General features: G+C 41.8%; 1 protein-coding gene across 1 annotated transcript in view; it reads right to left on the bottom strand.

The window, feature by feature from the left end:
- PCNX2 (pecanex 2) overlaps nt 1–17325 on the bottom strand; it is a 162137-nt gene that overhangs the window by 130303 nt on the left and 14509 nt on the right. The window contains exons 6-8 of the mRNA XM_075089486.1: nt 8121–8268; nt 7807–7952; nt 6488–6581 (exon numbers count right to left, since the gene is read on the bottom strand). Coding sequence (XP_074945587.1) covers nt 6488–6581; nt 7807–7952; nt 8121–8268 — 388 coding nt within the window. The remainder of the gene's footprint in view (nt 1–6487; nt 6582–7806; nt 7953–8120; nt 8269–17325) is intronic.

Below are 17325 nucleotides of genomic sequence, written 5' to 3'. Positions count from 1 at the left end.
CAAAAAATTTTTTTCTTAATGGAGTTCTGTACTGCAAAGCATTTTAGACTCAAACTAAAATATAGCTTCTTAGAAGCCTGGTTTTAGTGTCAGAGCCTCACCTAAAAAAGTGAGGAGTCTTTTTAAATCTTTTTAAATCTTTTTAAAAATCAATACACGGGTATAATGATACCATCCTGCACAGAATTGGGAGTTTTAATATAGTTTTCTTCTCAGGAGTTTAACACAGGACAGAAGGAAACGGACTCAAGAATACAAGCAGTATTCTCGTAGATTGCATTCACTAAACCCCAGAGTATTTCTTGAAAGAAATATAAATGGCTAAAAGCTTCCACAGCTTGCACGGGGACAACTCCAGTTGACTTTAGAAGATCTAATACTTGATCTGAGAGACAGAATTGGCCTATCCTCAAAAAGCAGCTCTTCACTTTTTCTCTACTTAATAAAAACCCTCCACAAAAAAAAATTTCCCTTGGAGCTACAAACATCTCTGTTTTTCAGGTAACACAGCGAGCATTCCCAAGTTGATATGGACATATAACCACATCAGGATTTTGTGTGTGGACTGCCTTCTGTATTTTTTGAAGAGTAGTAAACCATAGCACATACGTGTCTGCACAAACATGAAAGAAAGCTCCATGCTCTAAACAGAAAAGAAAAATGCAAGGATGCAGAGAAGAGTGCTCAGACACCCATAAATACCACTGGGTATCTAGCATGACCCTACACTGGCATGTTCTTCAGGGATGTTTAATGATCTGTTCTCATCTCAGATCTGAATACCCATGAACGTGTCAGAGTTGGATAGCGATATACCTTTGCGAGACAGCATGGGAAAATGGGAAGCGTAATCATTTCACAGATTATCATGTGAATACAGCCAGTTATTTAACAACTTTATACCTAACTATTAAATTTTGATACTGGATCTTGTGTTCAAGGTTTCTCCAAACACTATTCCTTTCATTACTAAGAACACAACTTTACACACAGTAAAAATTTAGAATACATTTTTGGTAGAAGCAATACTATTTTGATAATTCCTGTGTAGTTAAGTGTGTTACATTAGTGCCCTCAAGTTTACTGTAAGCTTACTTTTTCTGCCGTTCGCAACGAAAGCGAAGGAAGCAGATACAGGCTATACATTCAGGCAGTACATTATTTTAGCATTTGATACCTGAGAAAGAAACTGCGACAGTTTACATTAGTTGAACAGAGTTATTCATAGATGTGAAACCTGGAAGGACAACATGCCTGTAGACCAACCTCTTATATTCAAATAATTTAGAAACACAGAGCAGTATTTCATACACATGTTGAGGGCAACTATGTTAGTGAGAGCTATCAAATACTGACATGCGTTTCTTCAATAAGTGTGTACACACATGCTGAAGGCGCTCAACTTTCAATACAAGAGCCCCAGTATGCAAAGAAAGCAAATTTAGAGAAGTATTTAAACATTTAAAGTTATATTAGCCTTCTACAACAAGGATGCACAGAATATATGATTGCTGTTAAATGTATATATTGGCACTGATATATACTTTATGGCCCTATTAGCCTCTGTAGTGGGGACAGATCATGCAACTCATGCAAAAGTCATTCATTCTATACAATTTCTGTAGTTTTAGGGGCTTATGCTTTCACTGATATTTATGAGCCACTTTACATGTAATGCCTAGATATAAATGTGAGGTATCGTGTTCTTTTTGACTGCTTATCAAAACTGATTCAGTTACTTAATTACAAGAGAAATTCAAGGTAATTATAGAAATTCCTGGGAAACATCTGCTTTCTGTCACAGAGTGGCAGAGAGAAAGGTGTGTCAGGGTGACACCTCCTTATTTGTAAGACATTTATTAACCCAGACTTGTTTCTACTGACCCCAGAAACCAGCTACATACTTCTAACAATGCTTTAATGTATACATTCTTTCAGCTCAGATCTTTTTAAGGATGTGCTCTTGTCAGGGATTGTGGGTTTTACTTTGTATCGCTAATCTAATGGGAAGAATTTTAACTTGAAATTGTAATTGTTCTGTATAGGTAAGATGTAAATCTAGTGGCCATTTGGTAAGAAGTCAAACTAACCATGCAGAAAGGCAGCTCATGCTTATACCAGGCACCTGTTTTACACAAATGTGAACTTTCTCACCCTTATCTGCCTTCCCAGAAGCCAAGCACATACTCAGAACACACAGCATAGAAGCATTAAGGATTTATTGTAAGAGAGACAAAGGCTGATAAAGAACTGAATGCAATGGGGCAGAAGAATGGTTTTCAGTTTCTCACTCCAGAACAGATTCAAATGGTCCTTCTGTAACTACTTTCTAACATAATCATGAGCTGAGAATACAGTTCACACTTTGTCTTGTCAAAGCCTGTCACAAAGCAATTTATGGCTAGAGGTGAAGCTGGCAAGGTAATGGGCACATCAAATTTAGGGGCAATTAGCTCAGCAGGGAACCATTCCACAGGGACTGCTGGCAAGAGGTGTTGCTGGCAAGAAAACAGACAAAAGTGGGGTCAGGGTAATTACATGGACAATAATTAGGCAATTGATTAGCTACCTGCTAGCATTTAAATAACTTACCCAACTGAATAACAAGAATCACCTGCCAAAGTGAGGGCTGAGACGGTGAAGGAATTATCTTCTTTTGGTGATCATTACAACATAAAAACTTCCTTTAAATTTAACTCGGCTAACTTAAGTTTTTAAATATTTTCTAAGCTGGACTGCTGGACCAGTGAGAGACAATTTGGAGAGAAATAAATGTGGAGACAACCTGAAACAATTCTAATTCTCAGTAACCTTTGGCAGAATGAGGGGTTAATTTTAGAAATAAGAGACTGTTTATGCTATATTTAAGAAGCTCTGAAAATTTCCAGGACAAGGACTGCAGGTACAGGCAATATCCTTCATTAGGACAACTGCTATAGTTGAAAATGCAAACAATAAAACTAAAAAACAAGAACAAATTAAAAAAACCCAAAAGAAGAAAAAGTAGAACCTAGTAGAATATATATTAACACTGATAAACTGGGGAATACTCCAAAGGTCATCTCACAACACTGCAGAGCCAAAAAGAGGTGATGAACCGCTGATATTTGACAAGACAAAGTGTAATTCCATCCAAGAGCATTGCTTCGAAAGTCAAGGAGCCTTTGAAGGAGGAAAGCACAGACTCGTCCAAACTTGGCCATCTGCTTTCTCTGGCACACTGTAATCCATCGTTGTCCACCTAGCCTTTTACAAGCAAAGGAAGAGTAGGAAACACACAAAAGCAAAGAAAAAACCAAACAAAACCAAAAACCCATAACACAGCATCGCTTCTGTGACAGAGTGACATTGTTAAGATTTTGCATTATTTGCAAGGAATGGATTTCAGAAGCCATGCCAGGATGATAAGATAAAATGTTAGGCCATAGAAATGCTGCTTTAATTTCAGTTCCTAATAATCTGTCATGAAATACCACACTAGTTAAGACTTTACTACTGGACCAGACCATGGTAGGATTCAATAGGCAGAAATAGCAAGTTATAATTTGATTTTAAGATTGTTAAATATTAGTTAGTCTGCCTCAAGGCTTTCTTTAATGTCTTCTTTTGAGTAATATTTAAATACCTTCTCCAGTTTTGCATAACTTAGTTAAAAGGTATTTACCTATAGCCAATTCATAAGGCAATTCCATTGTTCTTGACAAACCAGGCAGAGTTCATACCCTCCCCCGTCAAAATTCCTTCCCCCTTTACTAGCTGCACTGTTACCCAGCAGCACCACAGCTCCTACCGTGCCAGCACCTCTGAGCTGCTGCTTCTCCCAACAACACCCCCAAAGCAAGAGGCCTCTTGCCATCACCTGGCCTGGGCCAATTTTCCTCCTCGTAGAGGAGCACGTCAGGACTCGGTCCATGCACATCCACATAGTTACTCCACTGGCTCAACTCAGTTTGACATTTTCCCTTTGGGAGCAGCTTAATGTTAACACTATAAAGCAAGCACAACTAGTGAAAAGTGCTTTAAGAGCTTATACACACATACTGCAGACCTATCTACTGTTCTCTGTAAGCTTATTCTAGATTCTGAAATTTGGAGTCCCCAGGATCAAAACCCTATCCCTCCTATTCAAGGAAGATGCCGCGCCTTATGTCCAGGCATTAATTTTCTCCCGCATCCTTTCACAACATAAAATCCAATTTGGCTGGCTCATTAACGGATTCAGATGCCAAGCCTAAAGTTGTTGTTTCTGCATCATCTCAAGTACTCATGAAGAACTACTGTCAGAGTCATTGTCTTCCCCTTAGTTAACTTTCTGATGGGCTGGGAGATAAGCCAAGGATGTCTCAGAGATGCCTTCCCTGTCTCTTTTCTAATATCCTTTCATAACAGCAGCACCTCCTGTTGGTATGGACTACTCACACAATGAACATCTCCACCAAAGGAGGGCCCACCCTCAAGGGAATAATTTCTGTCAAGAGCTCTCCACAGACAGACATACAGAAGAGACTGTAACTGAAGCAATCACCACACCTTATACTTTATTTTATGATATTTGCCTTGTTCTTCAGTAATAAGATGATCATTAGTTAATAACCGATTATTTGGCTTATCTATAACCATGGATAAGAAAATAACCTGACATAAGTGATGTGCAAGCCTGCAGGTGGGGATAGGAGGAAGCGGGAAGGAAAGATGCCTCATTCCTGAAATGTCTTTAAAGCAGAAAATAGAGGGGCAAATCCTCTATTTTCTATATGCTGTAAGTGTTCCATATTGTCTAAATACAAAATTACTTGGTAGTGAAAACCTAAGAAAAAACAAAACCCCTCTCCTTCCTGTGCTCTTCAATCTATGCACAGATGGTAGGAACTGCCCATTGAACAAACAGCTCTGGCTAATCTCTCTGGCCCAAACATATTACAAACTGCCCTTGCAAAAACCACCTTGAGCATGCTTCATGCTTCCTTGTCCTGTTTCCTTGTTTTTCATGTGAACTTAAGCTTTGTACTTTCCTTCACGCTGCTCTGTTCTTGGAAAAGCTCTTGTGTTCTGTCTTCCCATTTACTCCCATGTAGAAACCAGTCCTTGCTGGTTTGTTCTGTTCCCTAGTCTGAACTGTCACTGTATTCTAAGACTTCTGGCAAAGGTGCTGATCTTTAGAAATTAAATGCATGTAAATGGCTGCAGAGAATCTACGAACTTGCTTTTGTTAACAATGTATAGCAGACCCCTTAGAAATTATTCACCTCCCCAGAGGCCTGCGGACCACAAACTAAAAACCAGCACTTAACTATAGGACAAGAAGAAAGAGATGTCACACAAGCTTCTAGCGAAGACAGATTCAGGTGGTCTTATATGAGAAGGAAGATTGCTCTTCTTTTCATGAAAAGAGATTAACTGATAAATGTCATGGGACAGTAAACTATTTCTGAATTTAGGACAGATTCAAGTTCATAGTTATATGACGGGGGAGGAGGGGAGTATTCTGTGCAAGGCGAAATGAAAAGAGTTGCAAGAGTTAAATAGCCCCAAAGTAAAATGTTCGATTTCAGGTCAAAATTGAACTCTACCAGGTTGGGGTTTTTTATTTTGCTGATGAGAGACAGAACACTTCTATGTTAGATAAACTCAAATTATTTTTTTTAAATCTTCACCCACTATTAAAAGCATTATTCTCATGTCTCTCACAATAACATTCTGTCCAAAATGCTAATACTGTTCTTAACACGGTCCAAAGCTTTTCAAAAGTCTCCACTGAAAGCCAAGCACTTGAAGAACAATATTTACTATTAACAGTGACCCTTCTCAACCCCTCACTCAACTTTTCCAAATGCTGCATTAACAGTATGAGAAACAAGATTGTTTAATAAAAATACTTATGAAGAGTTAAAATTCTTTTTACAGATATGCAAACAACAGGTCACATAGGAGAGTGTGGAAACCACCGTAACGAATATGGGATTTATGGGGATCACTCCAAAAACACCTTTGAAAAAAGAAAATTGTTCAGACATCTTTTCAGGGTGGCAAACTATCCTGCAAGTGATCGGCTCTGCTGCTAGAACCCACAGGAAGCAGGGTCACTGGCTGATACGGACACAGCGCTAAAAATCTACAAAGGTCCCAACAGGCATGGGAAACAAGCAAGAGAAGGTTGCGAGAATGGCTGGTAAGAGCCCACTTAGTTTTATTTACAATCTTATTTATAATCACCACACTTCACTTTCTGGGAATAGCCAAAGTCATGAAAGCACATTGGAGAGTTCTGGTTTTCTTTTTCACTCTTCCTTATCGATATTGTTACAAAGCAGTCACTGTTTTAGCACAAAACAAACAAAGAAAATGCATGCTTTGAGGTCTCTAGAAGAGGTTAGCAAATTTATTCTCCAGTACTCCTCTTCACATGTATCCTTCACAGCTACAATCAAGTTTCATAGCTTCTAGCAATGAAAACTTTTAATGTTTTTAAAAATAAGGGCTTACTTACTGAGCGTTTGAAATACAATCGCAATTTGATAGCTGATGTCGAAAATTTCCTTCCTTCTGACAGCCAGCCTTTAAATAACAGGATCTAATTTCCCCTTTAGAAAATACAGAGGAAAAAAAATCAGTTCAGTGATAGGATCATTTGTTTTACAAAGTTTATAAAAAAATACAGGTCAGGCACATTTATAAATATAGTTTTCAGTCTGTGCGCCAGGCTTATTTTAGACTTCAGAAAGTAAATTAACTTTTGAACATCTGAAAATCTGAGACAAGTCAAAACACAAAATTTACAGTGAAAATTCAAAAGGTATGTAAAGTAAATGCGAAGCCCATCTATCAACACAAGCTCACTGTAAAATGTGAAGTCATCAGATTTTTTTCTTTCAGTTCACAAAGGTGAGGTCAGGAGGTACAAAGCAGGGGAAAATTCTGCTAGAAGTGTAGCCACTGCTACTCCCTCCCTCCTTGCGTATGCAGCAAGAAGTGAAGGGTCACTGCTCATTGACCCAGAGGTCATGCCATCTGCCTGACCAGCAGCTGCTGCTCTCAGCCCCACAGCACACCAGGAGCTGCAGGGCTGCCAGCACGGCCACGAGGAATGGGCAGAAAACCAAAGCATCTCTGGCGTCATGAACGCAGCCACCACGAGCACTCATTGCACAATGGTTCTGAAGGCAGCTTTAAGGGAAACATGGCTTTTGGGACAGCTGCCTTTCAGAGGTATGGGCCAGTGCCCCTCACAGGGCACTACCCAGAGTTCAAACAAACCAACCACCAAGTGTATTACAGCTTTAGCCGCTAGGAATAGCTGCAGAGCAGCGGCATACCAAGCACAGGCATGGGACAAGACTAGGTGGCTCATTAATTCCCTTGACAGGGGGAGCAGACTGCAACACCAAATGAGAGCAACCACCACACTATGAGAGGGAGTTCAGTCTGAGACAGCTGAAGAACAAAACAGTAAAATGGAGGAATGTTTTGCCCAGCCAGGCCAGTGCTAAACTCCTCACCAGGCAGAAAGCACACAGGTTCTTCTGCAAAGACAGAAGTAAACTTCTGGCCCAGCCAGCATTTTTTGACGATGATGTTTGGAAGATAACCTTCATCCACAGTGTAAGCCTCAGGTCTGTGATGGTCGCTGGTGGATTTTGAAGACTCTACTTATTGCTGACCTGACTTTAAATTACTAAGCCCTTTTCTTTCATGCATACTGAAAAACATGCAACTGATAGTAGACAAGAGAAATATCCTTGCAGGGCATCTGAAGTTTCTATAGAAATTTACTCACACACTGTAATTATTCCAACTACAGAAACTCACCATTTTCATCTATGAACACGTGCATTGCATCCACGGATAGCTCATCTTGCACAGACGCCTCAGGTCCGCTTATTACTTGCAAGACAGAACTGTCTTGCTGAGAAGTTACTCGGTAGATTATCTGCCTTTGCCTGTTGCCCTGGTAACTTGACACAAAAATGTTTCAAAACTACTATGAGGAACTTTTTTCTTGTTCTCAATAAAACAAAAAGAAAGAGAGGTTAATTAAAAGTTTATGTCATTTCTACTCAGTGAAACAAAACAGCTTACATCATAACTTTGAAGTACAAAATTGTAAAGTAAACTGGCCTTACAGTGCTGCAAATTTGGCAGACTCTGGTAGCACCGGACTAGTACTAGCACGATCTTGGCTTTGTACATCTGATCTTTCCTGTTTAGGAAGTTGCTCACAGTGCTTTTCTGTTCCCACCATTTCTTCTTTTCTCTCTGTCATCTGGCTATCTGGAAAACAGGGCAGTGAAGTGGAGCCACTCTGCAGATGACTGTCAAGAGTTTTGTTCATTAACTACTGAACAAGAGCATCTTAAAGTGAAAAGCTAAAACACTGCAGTAATTACTGGTTTTATGGAAAACGTTAAAATTAGTTAATACAATCACAGAAACCTGGATGAGGAGGTACTCTGACTTGAGGAGGCTGTGTGAATGGGTTGTTTCAAGAACAGGCTGTGTGAAGCGAAGGACAAACAAGAGACAATTTCTGCTTTGCTTCTCTTATTGTTTCAGAGGGAAGCAATCTGTCCCTAACCTAGAATGCTTCCCTGGGGGGCCATAATTTATCCCCGAGATGTGTATACTGGCAGCTGAAAAGCAGCAATTCCCCTTTTACAAAAGGGAAAGCAGCAACTTCAAAGGAAACAGAACTCTTGGACCCAAAGCAGGTAGCTGCCTAATCCCTCTTCCCCACCGGCCACACACCTGACGCAGGACAAAGGCCCAACTGGCTAAATAATTCCACAGTAGGTTTTCCTGTGCTTGGAAAACACAGAACTATAGATTTAAAAATATACATGATGGACTTGTCAGATTTCTATTATTCTGAACACCAATTATATTTATATTACCTCTCTGCACATGTATGTCGTTTACTGATACATGTGTACAACTTTCAAACAACAGTCTCTTTTAGTTACTAACATTCATGTGAAGAATAGTGAAACATTTTGCAACTGTGCTTCAGTGTGTTAGGATTTTAAAGTGCAACTAAGACAGTAATTTCATCACCACCACATGCAGTTGCACAATTAAATGCTTTAAATAAAAAAAAAAGAACGGTTTTGTGGTGCTTATTGGAGATGCTTCAGTGAGTCCTGTACCTTCTTGCACTAAGCAACATGTATTGAAATGTACTTACCGAGACTTCTTGCAATACCTGCTGTTTAAACACCTTCAGAATTTAATCAAGAGAAAACCACAGAAATTCCCCTCATAGAAATTCCATTTGTTAAACCATACTGCCTACCAATACAGCTACCATCCTAACCTGCAGGAGTTGCCAGTCAAGAAATAGTGGCATCATAGCTAAGATGGTCTAAGGATAAAACAGATTCAAGGCCCATAGAAAGACATAATATCTTTTATTACGCCGACTGATACAACTGAAAAAAGCAAACAAGCTTTTGGATATACAGACCTTTCAGATCATCTGTCTTGTTTTCCTCCAACCATATCAGCTGATCTAATAACACATTACGTCTACAAACCAACCTACCTTCAGAAGTTAAGACATCTCTACACCAGTTTCAACTCACAGGACACACCCCTCTAAAACCCTAAAGCCTCAGACACTCGCACACAGCCATTTTTCACTGCAGACATTTCACACTTACTTTGGGGCGGGGGGCAGGGGCAGATCCGGAAGCATAAGAACAACTTTAATTGTACCACCACGTCTTGTCCCAGCAGGTCTCATCCCTTAATGGGAAGCACAAGCAGCACCAAGCCTAAAGGGTCTCACTGGGGCCCCAGACACCCACCAGCCAGGGTACCAGGGGCGAGAGGGAACAGGCAGTAGAGATACAGACACCACGTAACTCTCGCTTGGAACAGCGGCAGTCCTTCGGCTTCCCCAAGGACGAAAAAAAAGAATCTCACTACAACACTGTAAATGTTCCGAGTGTCCTGCTCTCTTTCTGCAGGACATGATGACCAAAGATCCTGGCTTCTTGTGCAATGAATACAATGAGCATAAGTTTGGTTTAGGGAAATTGTTTGTATTTGTTGTGCATGGAGATAAAATTCAACAGGTCTTCCAGATCTACTTTCTTCTATTGGGGGGGGGAGGGGGGAATGGGGAGGGGATCGGGGAAGGGATCACCCAACACTTTTTTCCTTTCCTAATTAAATAGTTAAACTCCATCTTCAGCAGAAACTGTGCCTTATTTAACTGTGGCATTTCTGAAGCATCCCCTTAATGATGTAACTCTATCTGAGGGAGGTGATGGAGCCACAGACACCTAATCAAAATCACCTTCCTAAAGGCTTGGACTGTTCAAGCTGTAAGAATAATTGATAGGGATCAGAAACTGTGGTTTTAATAATCTAATTGGTCCCATATTGCCCAAAACTAGCTCTAGGGCTGGAACAATTAAAAAGATCTGTTTAATTTGATTATCTGGTGGTTTTAGAAAATGCCTCTCTCTTTTCCATTCCAAACCACAAGCCTTGCAGACTTCTTTTCCCCACAGTGGTAAAGAGTCATAATAATAAAAACATAAACATACAGCTTCTTTACAGGCTTTATATGCCAATCAGACAACACCCTGGTGATGAGCCCTTCCAGCACTGGAAAGGTGGGCCATGATGGGTGACTGGTTTTCATAATTATTACTCATTTTCTTCTGAGTGACTTACACTTTCAGTATTTAAACAGAGATAGAGGTGTCTAGACTAGGAGTGTTCTGACAGAGTATGTAATTGGCTCCACATCACCAAACGCTCGTTGCATGGAAATTGTGCCGGCAAAGCTCAAGTTACTAGGATCAACCCTCTCCAAGAGCAAGAGAAGACTAAAAAGCACAACATGGCAGCGTACCTGCACCTTCCCTGAGGTCTCCTACCGGAGCCATTTACCCTGAGCCACCAATCCACGTCTCTAGCATACACAGGGCTGGGCTCACAGAAGCCCCAGGCTCAGACCCAGGTTCTGCAAGTAACTTCATAATTTATCTGGAAATTACATGTCACATGGCTCAGATATGCGAGGTGCAACTACCAGGATTCATGGCTAAGTCAGGCTTGGGGAAGGGTGATTCAAAAAGAGTCCTGTGCGAACAACCAAGTTTAGGTCTGTACACCATTTCTGTAACCTGGTTGAGCACTAGATACATCCTTCAGTTGTGCCGGAAAAATCCTTACCGGGATAAACATTTCCTAGATGTCCCATATGGGTATAAGATACTTCCTATAAACCTTTCTATTTGAACTAAAGATTTGTAACAGCATGGCAACGTTACTTAAAAATGTAACATCACAACACTGACAGATGAGTTCCTAATTTAAATGCAATTACACTTCCAAAATCTCCTTTGCCAAGTAACTTTTCCATTTGTGGAACAGATTTTAGGTATCCCAAGTCACCTTTGTAGACAAGCTTTTGGTCCACACTGGGAGGAGGCTGAAAACAGTTTTACAGTTGAAATGGAGCAGCCCTTGTACATATAGTAATCACAATAACTCATTGTCAGTGTATCTCAACTTTAAAGTTGCCTTATTAGGTAATTAGAATGAAATTTTATTGCTCTGTAACTTTTCTCCAAAATATTTTTACTATTTTGTGCCCTCTCTCCAGAGTCTCCCTGACATTCTTCCTCATCTTTTGCTTGTATATCCCTATCCCAAACTCCACAATTCACTCCTGTAAGTTAAAATGCCACTGTTGTCATAATTTTAAATGCCATCTGTTCAAGGATAATTAAGCTAATTAAGCCTGAATCTCTTCTGTTCATTAATTGCTCTGCTACAAAATCTACTTCCTTCCACAACACTATGCTCCAAAATAGAAAGCTTTGCTTTAAAATATATCTGTTATCCATTTGGCCGCAAAGATAATTGATTCAAATTGCTCTATGCTTTTGTTAGCACCAGCATGAAACAAAAGCTTTATGAGTGGTGAACTATCCCATATATATCTCTGAAGAATATATCCTAAGGACATTCCCAACCCTTTCTTCACTGACTGCTTTAGCAGAAGCATCTACCTTATGTACTTTATTGCCAACCCAAATGTGTCTATTATGCCACAAATACATTAAAAGAAAAATCTGGCGTTAAAGCTGGTCGCTCACCAAACGACAGTGCCAAGGAACCCGACACAGTCCAAGAACTGCTATAAAAATTCAACACAGGCACTGAAGAAGCATGTGGGATTATCCGTTAATCAGGATTACTATGCTAACTCTGAAGCAATAGGAAAAACTAGTGATACTCACTGTACCTGCTACAGGACCGGGAGACAAGCACAGAATTGAGTTGCTCCTAACAACCTCCTAGGCCAGCAGCAGAGCTGGGAATAAAATCAAGGTTTCTGAGGTCTCAGGTAAGCGGTCTAATCATTATACCTAACAATTATGTCAGGACACAGACCTCTGAAATAACATCATGGTTTCTTTACAGGTGTCAGCCTTGTCATCAAACATACTATTACCTCTTTCATTTAAAGACTGAAATTTTAAAATCTCAACCCGTCAAGCCTTAAGCATTGAGTATCAGATTTAGAGAACTGAGTTCTGCACCTCATTTCCTCCCCATCCAGAGGGGCATCATATGACACATGGTCTCTCTCTGGCATGAGAGTCGGGGAAAGCTCACAACTTCTCCGAAAACAGCTGGCACCTGGCAGGGCCATGTCTCCTAGGTGCCACCAACCTGCCTGCACACTCCCCTGCTGTCACCTCCCACCACAGCTGTCATTTGGGCTGGTGACTCAATGCACAAGATCCCTCTTCCCCATGATTATATGGCAGGCGATAGCCCTCTTCCTCACATGCAGGGCCAAAAACCGAGGAGTCTAAAAATATCCACAGGAGTATGTTTTATTTTTCTTATAGGAGAAGGATAATTGCTTGGGATCCAGAAGAACTCACTCGAGGTTGTGGTTTGTGCACTGCCCAGAATGATGAGTACCTTTTCTAAAAAGAGCCTGCAAAACATCTAAATTCAGGCCACACAGTCCTGGTTTAGATTCTCCTGTGCCGGTCCCCACCACTCCCGTGGCAGGCTTTGCTCCCTGGGTGATAACATTGCCTGTCCTAGATCACAAGACAGCTGTGCCAGAGGGGACATACATGAGTTTTTGCCCTGCATAAGTCTGATGCACAAGTGCTCTTACTCAGCTCCAGATATGTCAGAGGGACCCAAAGCAGCCAATAAACCCATCTTTCCTTATGCTTCTCAAAGACTGAAGAAAATTTGCAGTTGCTCTTCAACAGGCTTTCATTACGTGGGTGGTGCAAGTTTGATTCAAGACTTAAAGGACACTGGCCTGAAAGTAATTTTTAGCAACGGTGTCAGTGGTACTTTCTCACGATCTAGAAGAGGTGGGGTGGCAACAGAACAGCTCTTAGCTTTTTTATGTCCTCTAACACAATAAATCTGGCATCCTTGGTAGCATAAAGCAAGGTTTTAATTTTCTTGTACTGCATTCTACAGCTGTCTACTGGCAAAGACTTCCGTGGTCAGGACAATCTCTCTCCTGTTTCCACAGAACTCAAGTTCTGTGAGGGAGCACCCATAACAAAGACCCATCCATGACATTCACTCACTTGCAAGACTGTTCTGATAAGCACGTTTCCCTGCCTTCTCCAAATTATGCAAAACGTCAGTTTTCTTGGACACAGCACTGAATATCCAGCTTTCCAGGAATTTGCCAAGTTTCTCACATTGCCTAATAAACACCTTTGTGGGGTGCATTTCATGCTCATTTGGGCCAGGCATCTAATATTAGCTTTCGCCAATTAGGCGGTTTGCAAGGTTAAAAGAACAAAAACCAAATACAACCAACCTCCTCCCTCAAAACAATGGGCGCATAGCTTGAGTTGCTCTGCATTCCCCCCACACACGCCTTTTTTTTTTTTTTGAACAACCGCTTTAATGTGGGAATATTGTTTATTCAGATCTCTTCTAAGACGTTACTTTGTTAAAGCATATTTGTAATTGCAAGACTGTAAACAAATTAGAGGCTTTCTCATTCCTAAAATCCAGTCTTACTGTGGGGAACCTGCCAGTAATAACAGTAATTTATTTTAGCAAACAGCACATTCTGACTAGGCTAGAAAACAAAGCCTCCTCGCTCTTAAAAATAACTGCCTTTGAACTACCTCTCCCTAGCTTAAAGAGTTCAGATTTAATCTCCATTTTCCCACAACGCTGGTCCGAGGTTCAGGAGACACCTCGCAGCGAAAGGAGCTGCAGCCGCCACCCCCGCTCGTGCAGGGCACCCCTCTTCCCAGTCCCGCTCCTTTCCCAGGGTGACACTTGCTGTGCCCACACCGCAAACGAGCGGGGCCGCTTAATTATACAGGTATGCAGCTCAACTTCACCAACTCAAACATACGGACTTAAGAAAATAGGAAAGTTGGAAATTTCAGTTCAAGCTGCTTTAAGTAACTGCTTGGTTTGAGGGAAGACTTAGAATCCTCCTCTTTCCTCAGGATCCAGCAAGAATCTCGTTTGCCAGTTCTACAGCAGAATAACTACACACACATTAATAAAGTTCTGGTTTGTTGGAGGTTTTTGGTCACTGTGGAATCTAAGTCTGATTTATTCTGATCACCCATTGCTTGCTTTTATGCAGCAATCTTTCCTATTCATATTATCTGAGGGCACAAGTCTGAAAGCCTTTTGCAGATTAGCTGCACTTTTTTATTTTTAAACTTACATCTGAAATTTTCCTCTCTTGTCTTTTCTAGCTAAGTCACATCACACAGAAGTCAAATTCTTCTGTAAATACCCCTTTTTATAGTTGAGGAATAGCAAAGATCTCAATCTGTTTGATTTGACCCTCCTTTTGTTGCATGTTGCTGCACAGGGAGGCAACCCTGCACCTGACCCCTTGCACCCCCAGGAGCTGGTGGGGCTCTCTGGGCTCAGCAGGGGATCAGCTGAGCAGGCTGCTCAGCACATGTCTTAGGAAACCAGGGAGCATGGACTAGAGCCAGCCAGCCAGGCTGATAAACTCGATAGAGCAGGGCAGAAACTGCTCTGCAGAACAAACAGTCTGAGAAGGCGGGTGAGATGGGTAAGATAGACCAGAAGAGAGTCACCAGGCCTAGGAGGAGCAACATTTTACCCGGGAATGGTGAGGAGGGTAAGTACAGGAGAAGTGAATGAAATCTGTGGGAAGGCAACAGCTTTGCACAGAATACACCGAATTGTATAGGTTGGAACAGACCTTTAAGATCATCAAGTCCAACTACAAACCTAACACTGCCAGTTCACCACTAAATCACGTCCCTATGCACCACATCCAAATATCTTTTAAATGCCTCCGGGGACGGTGACTCCCCCACCTCTCTGGGCACCCTGTGCCAGTGCCTGACCACTCTTTCAGTGAAGGTATTTTTCCTAATATCCAACCTAAACCTCCCCTGCCACTACTTGAGTCCACTTCCTCCTTTCATCCTACCACTTTTTACTTGGGAGACCAACCCCCACCTCGCTACAACCTCCTTTCAGGTAGTTCTAGAGAGCGATAAGGTCTCCCCTCAGCCTCCTCCAGGCTAAACACCCCCAGCTCCCTCAGCTGCCCCTCATAAGACTTGCTCTCCAGACCCTTCCCCAGCTCCGTTGCCCTTCTCTGGACACGCTCCAGCACCTCAATGTCCCTCTTGTAGTGAGGGGCCCAAACCTGAACCCAGGATTCGAGGTGGGGCCTCACCAGCGCTGAGCACAGGGGCCCCATCCCTGCCCTGCTCCTGCTGGCCACACCAGTGCTGACACAAGCCCGGGGGCTGGTGGCCTTCTTTAGGCAAGCTCAAGAGAGTGGAAAAGGCTAGAAAAGTAACAGTGTGGATTGCTAGGACAAACAGAGGGAAAGACGAGAGAGAAGCAGCATGAAGAGGAAGGCAAATATGGAAGGGCATGGAGTAACTAAACTGAGAAGGAATGAACAGGGGAAGAGAAGGCACAGAAACATAAAGTGGAAGAAAAAAGAACACAAGTAAAAGATGGAATGAGATATGGGTCCAATGTAATTGGTAGGACAGATAAGAGGAAAGAGTTAGGAAAGGCAGAGTGAAAGGTAAACAGAATCTAAAGGTAGATGACACATCGAGAAAATAAAACTATCTACTTAGGTTTTTTTAAACATGATAAAAATATTAATTTCACATTTGTTTTTAAAAGAGCTGAAAAACTTTGAAATCTGCTGTGCATTTTTCATGTAATGGAAGGTTCTTGGGGGAACGAGCTGGGGGAGCAGAGGCTCCCTAGAGCCTGTCTACAGGCAGGGTGACCATTGTAAACCAGGAGCGGCAAGCTGTTCTGCTGAGCGCCATTAAGTTTCTTACTCTCCTGGTTTCGGCTGGGATAGAGTTAATTTTCTTCATAGTAGCTAGTATGGGGCAATGTTTTGGATTTGTGCTGACAACAGTGTTGGTAACACAGGGAGGTTTAAGTTGTTGCTAAGTAGTGCTTAGACTAGTCAAGGGCATCGTCAGCTCCCCATGCTCTGCTGGGTGCACAAGGAGCTGGAAGGGGACACAGCTGGGACAGCTGACCCCAGCTGACCCCAGGGATGTCCCACACCATACGGCGTCATACTCAGCATGTAAAGCTGGGGAAGAAGAAGGAAGGGGGGGGAAGTTTGGAGTGATGGTGTTTGTCTTCCCAAGTAACTGTCACCCGTGATGGAGCCCTGCTTTTCTTGGGCTGAGCTGGCTGAGCACCTGCCTGCCCATGGGAAGGAGTGGATGAATTCCTTGTTTTGCTTTGCTTCTGCGCGCAGCTTTTGCTTTACCTGTTAAACTGTCTTTATATCAATCCATGAGTTTTCTCACTTTTACTCTTCTGATTCTCTCCCCCATCCCAGCAGGGGGGGAGCGAGCGAGGGGCTGCGTGGGGCTTGGTTGCTGACTGAGGCTAAGCCACAACACTTACCTTCCTTGCAAAATAGGTATTGAGACTGCATACTCTTAGGCTGTCTTATTCTAGGACCTAATGTAAACCAAACATTTTGGAGGAGGGGAAGATACGGGTTGTCTTATTTCATTTTGGCCCAGTTCTTCTAAACCGATTGCACCGATCACTTGGCAAGTACCCTGAGATTGTACCTGCCTTCACTGCACCGTATCTTGCATTCTCACAGAACAGTCCTGCTAGTTTTGCCTAGAGAGCTGCTAAAGAAACCACAAACAGTATTCCTTCCTAACAGAGTGTGGTCATAGAGTTAGGTGACAGCAATGAGAATGCTGATTAAAACCAGGTATTTCTGTATAAGAGCTATAAATTGGATTGCATATAGGATTCAAAGTTAGCTGACAGAGGTTGTTTTTGTTTTAAATA

This window comes from Phalacrocorax aristotelis, chromosome 3 (genome assembly GCF_949628215.1).
Source record: "Phalacrocorax aristotelis chromosome 3, bGulAri2.1, whole genome shotgun sequence".
Lineage (NCBI taxonomy): Eukaryota > Metazoa > Chordata > Aves > Suliformes > Phalacrocoracidae > Phalacrocorax > Phalacrocorax aristotelis.
The sequence above is the reverse complement of the archived record's forward strand: the minus strand, read 5'-3'. Positions and strand labels throughout refer to the sequence as shown.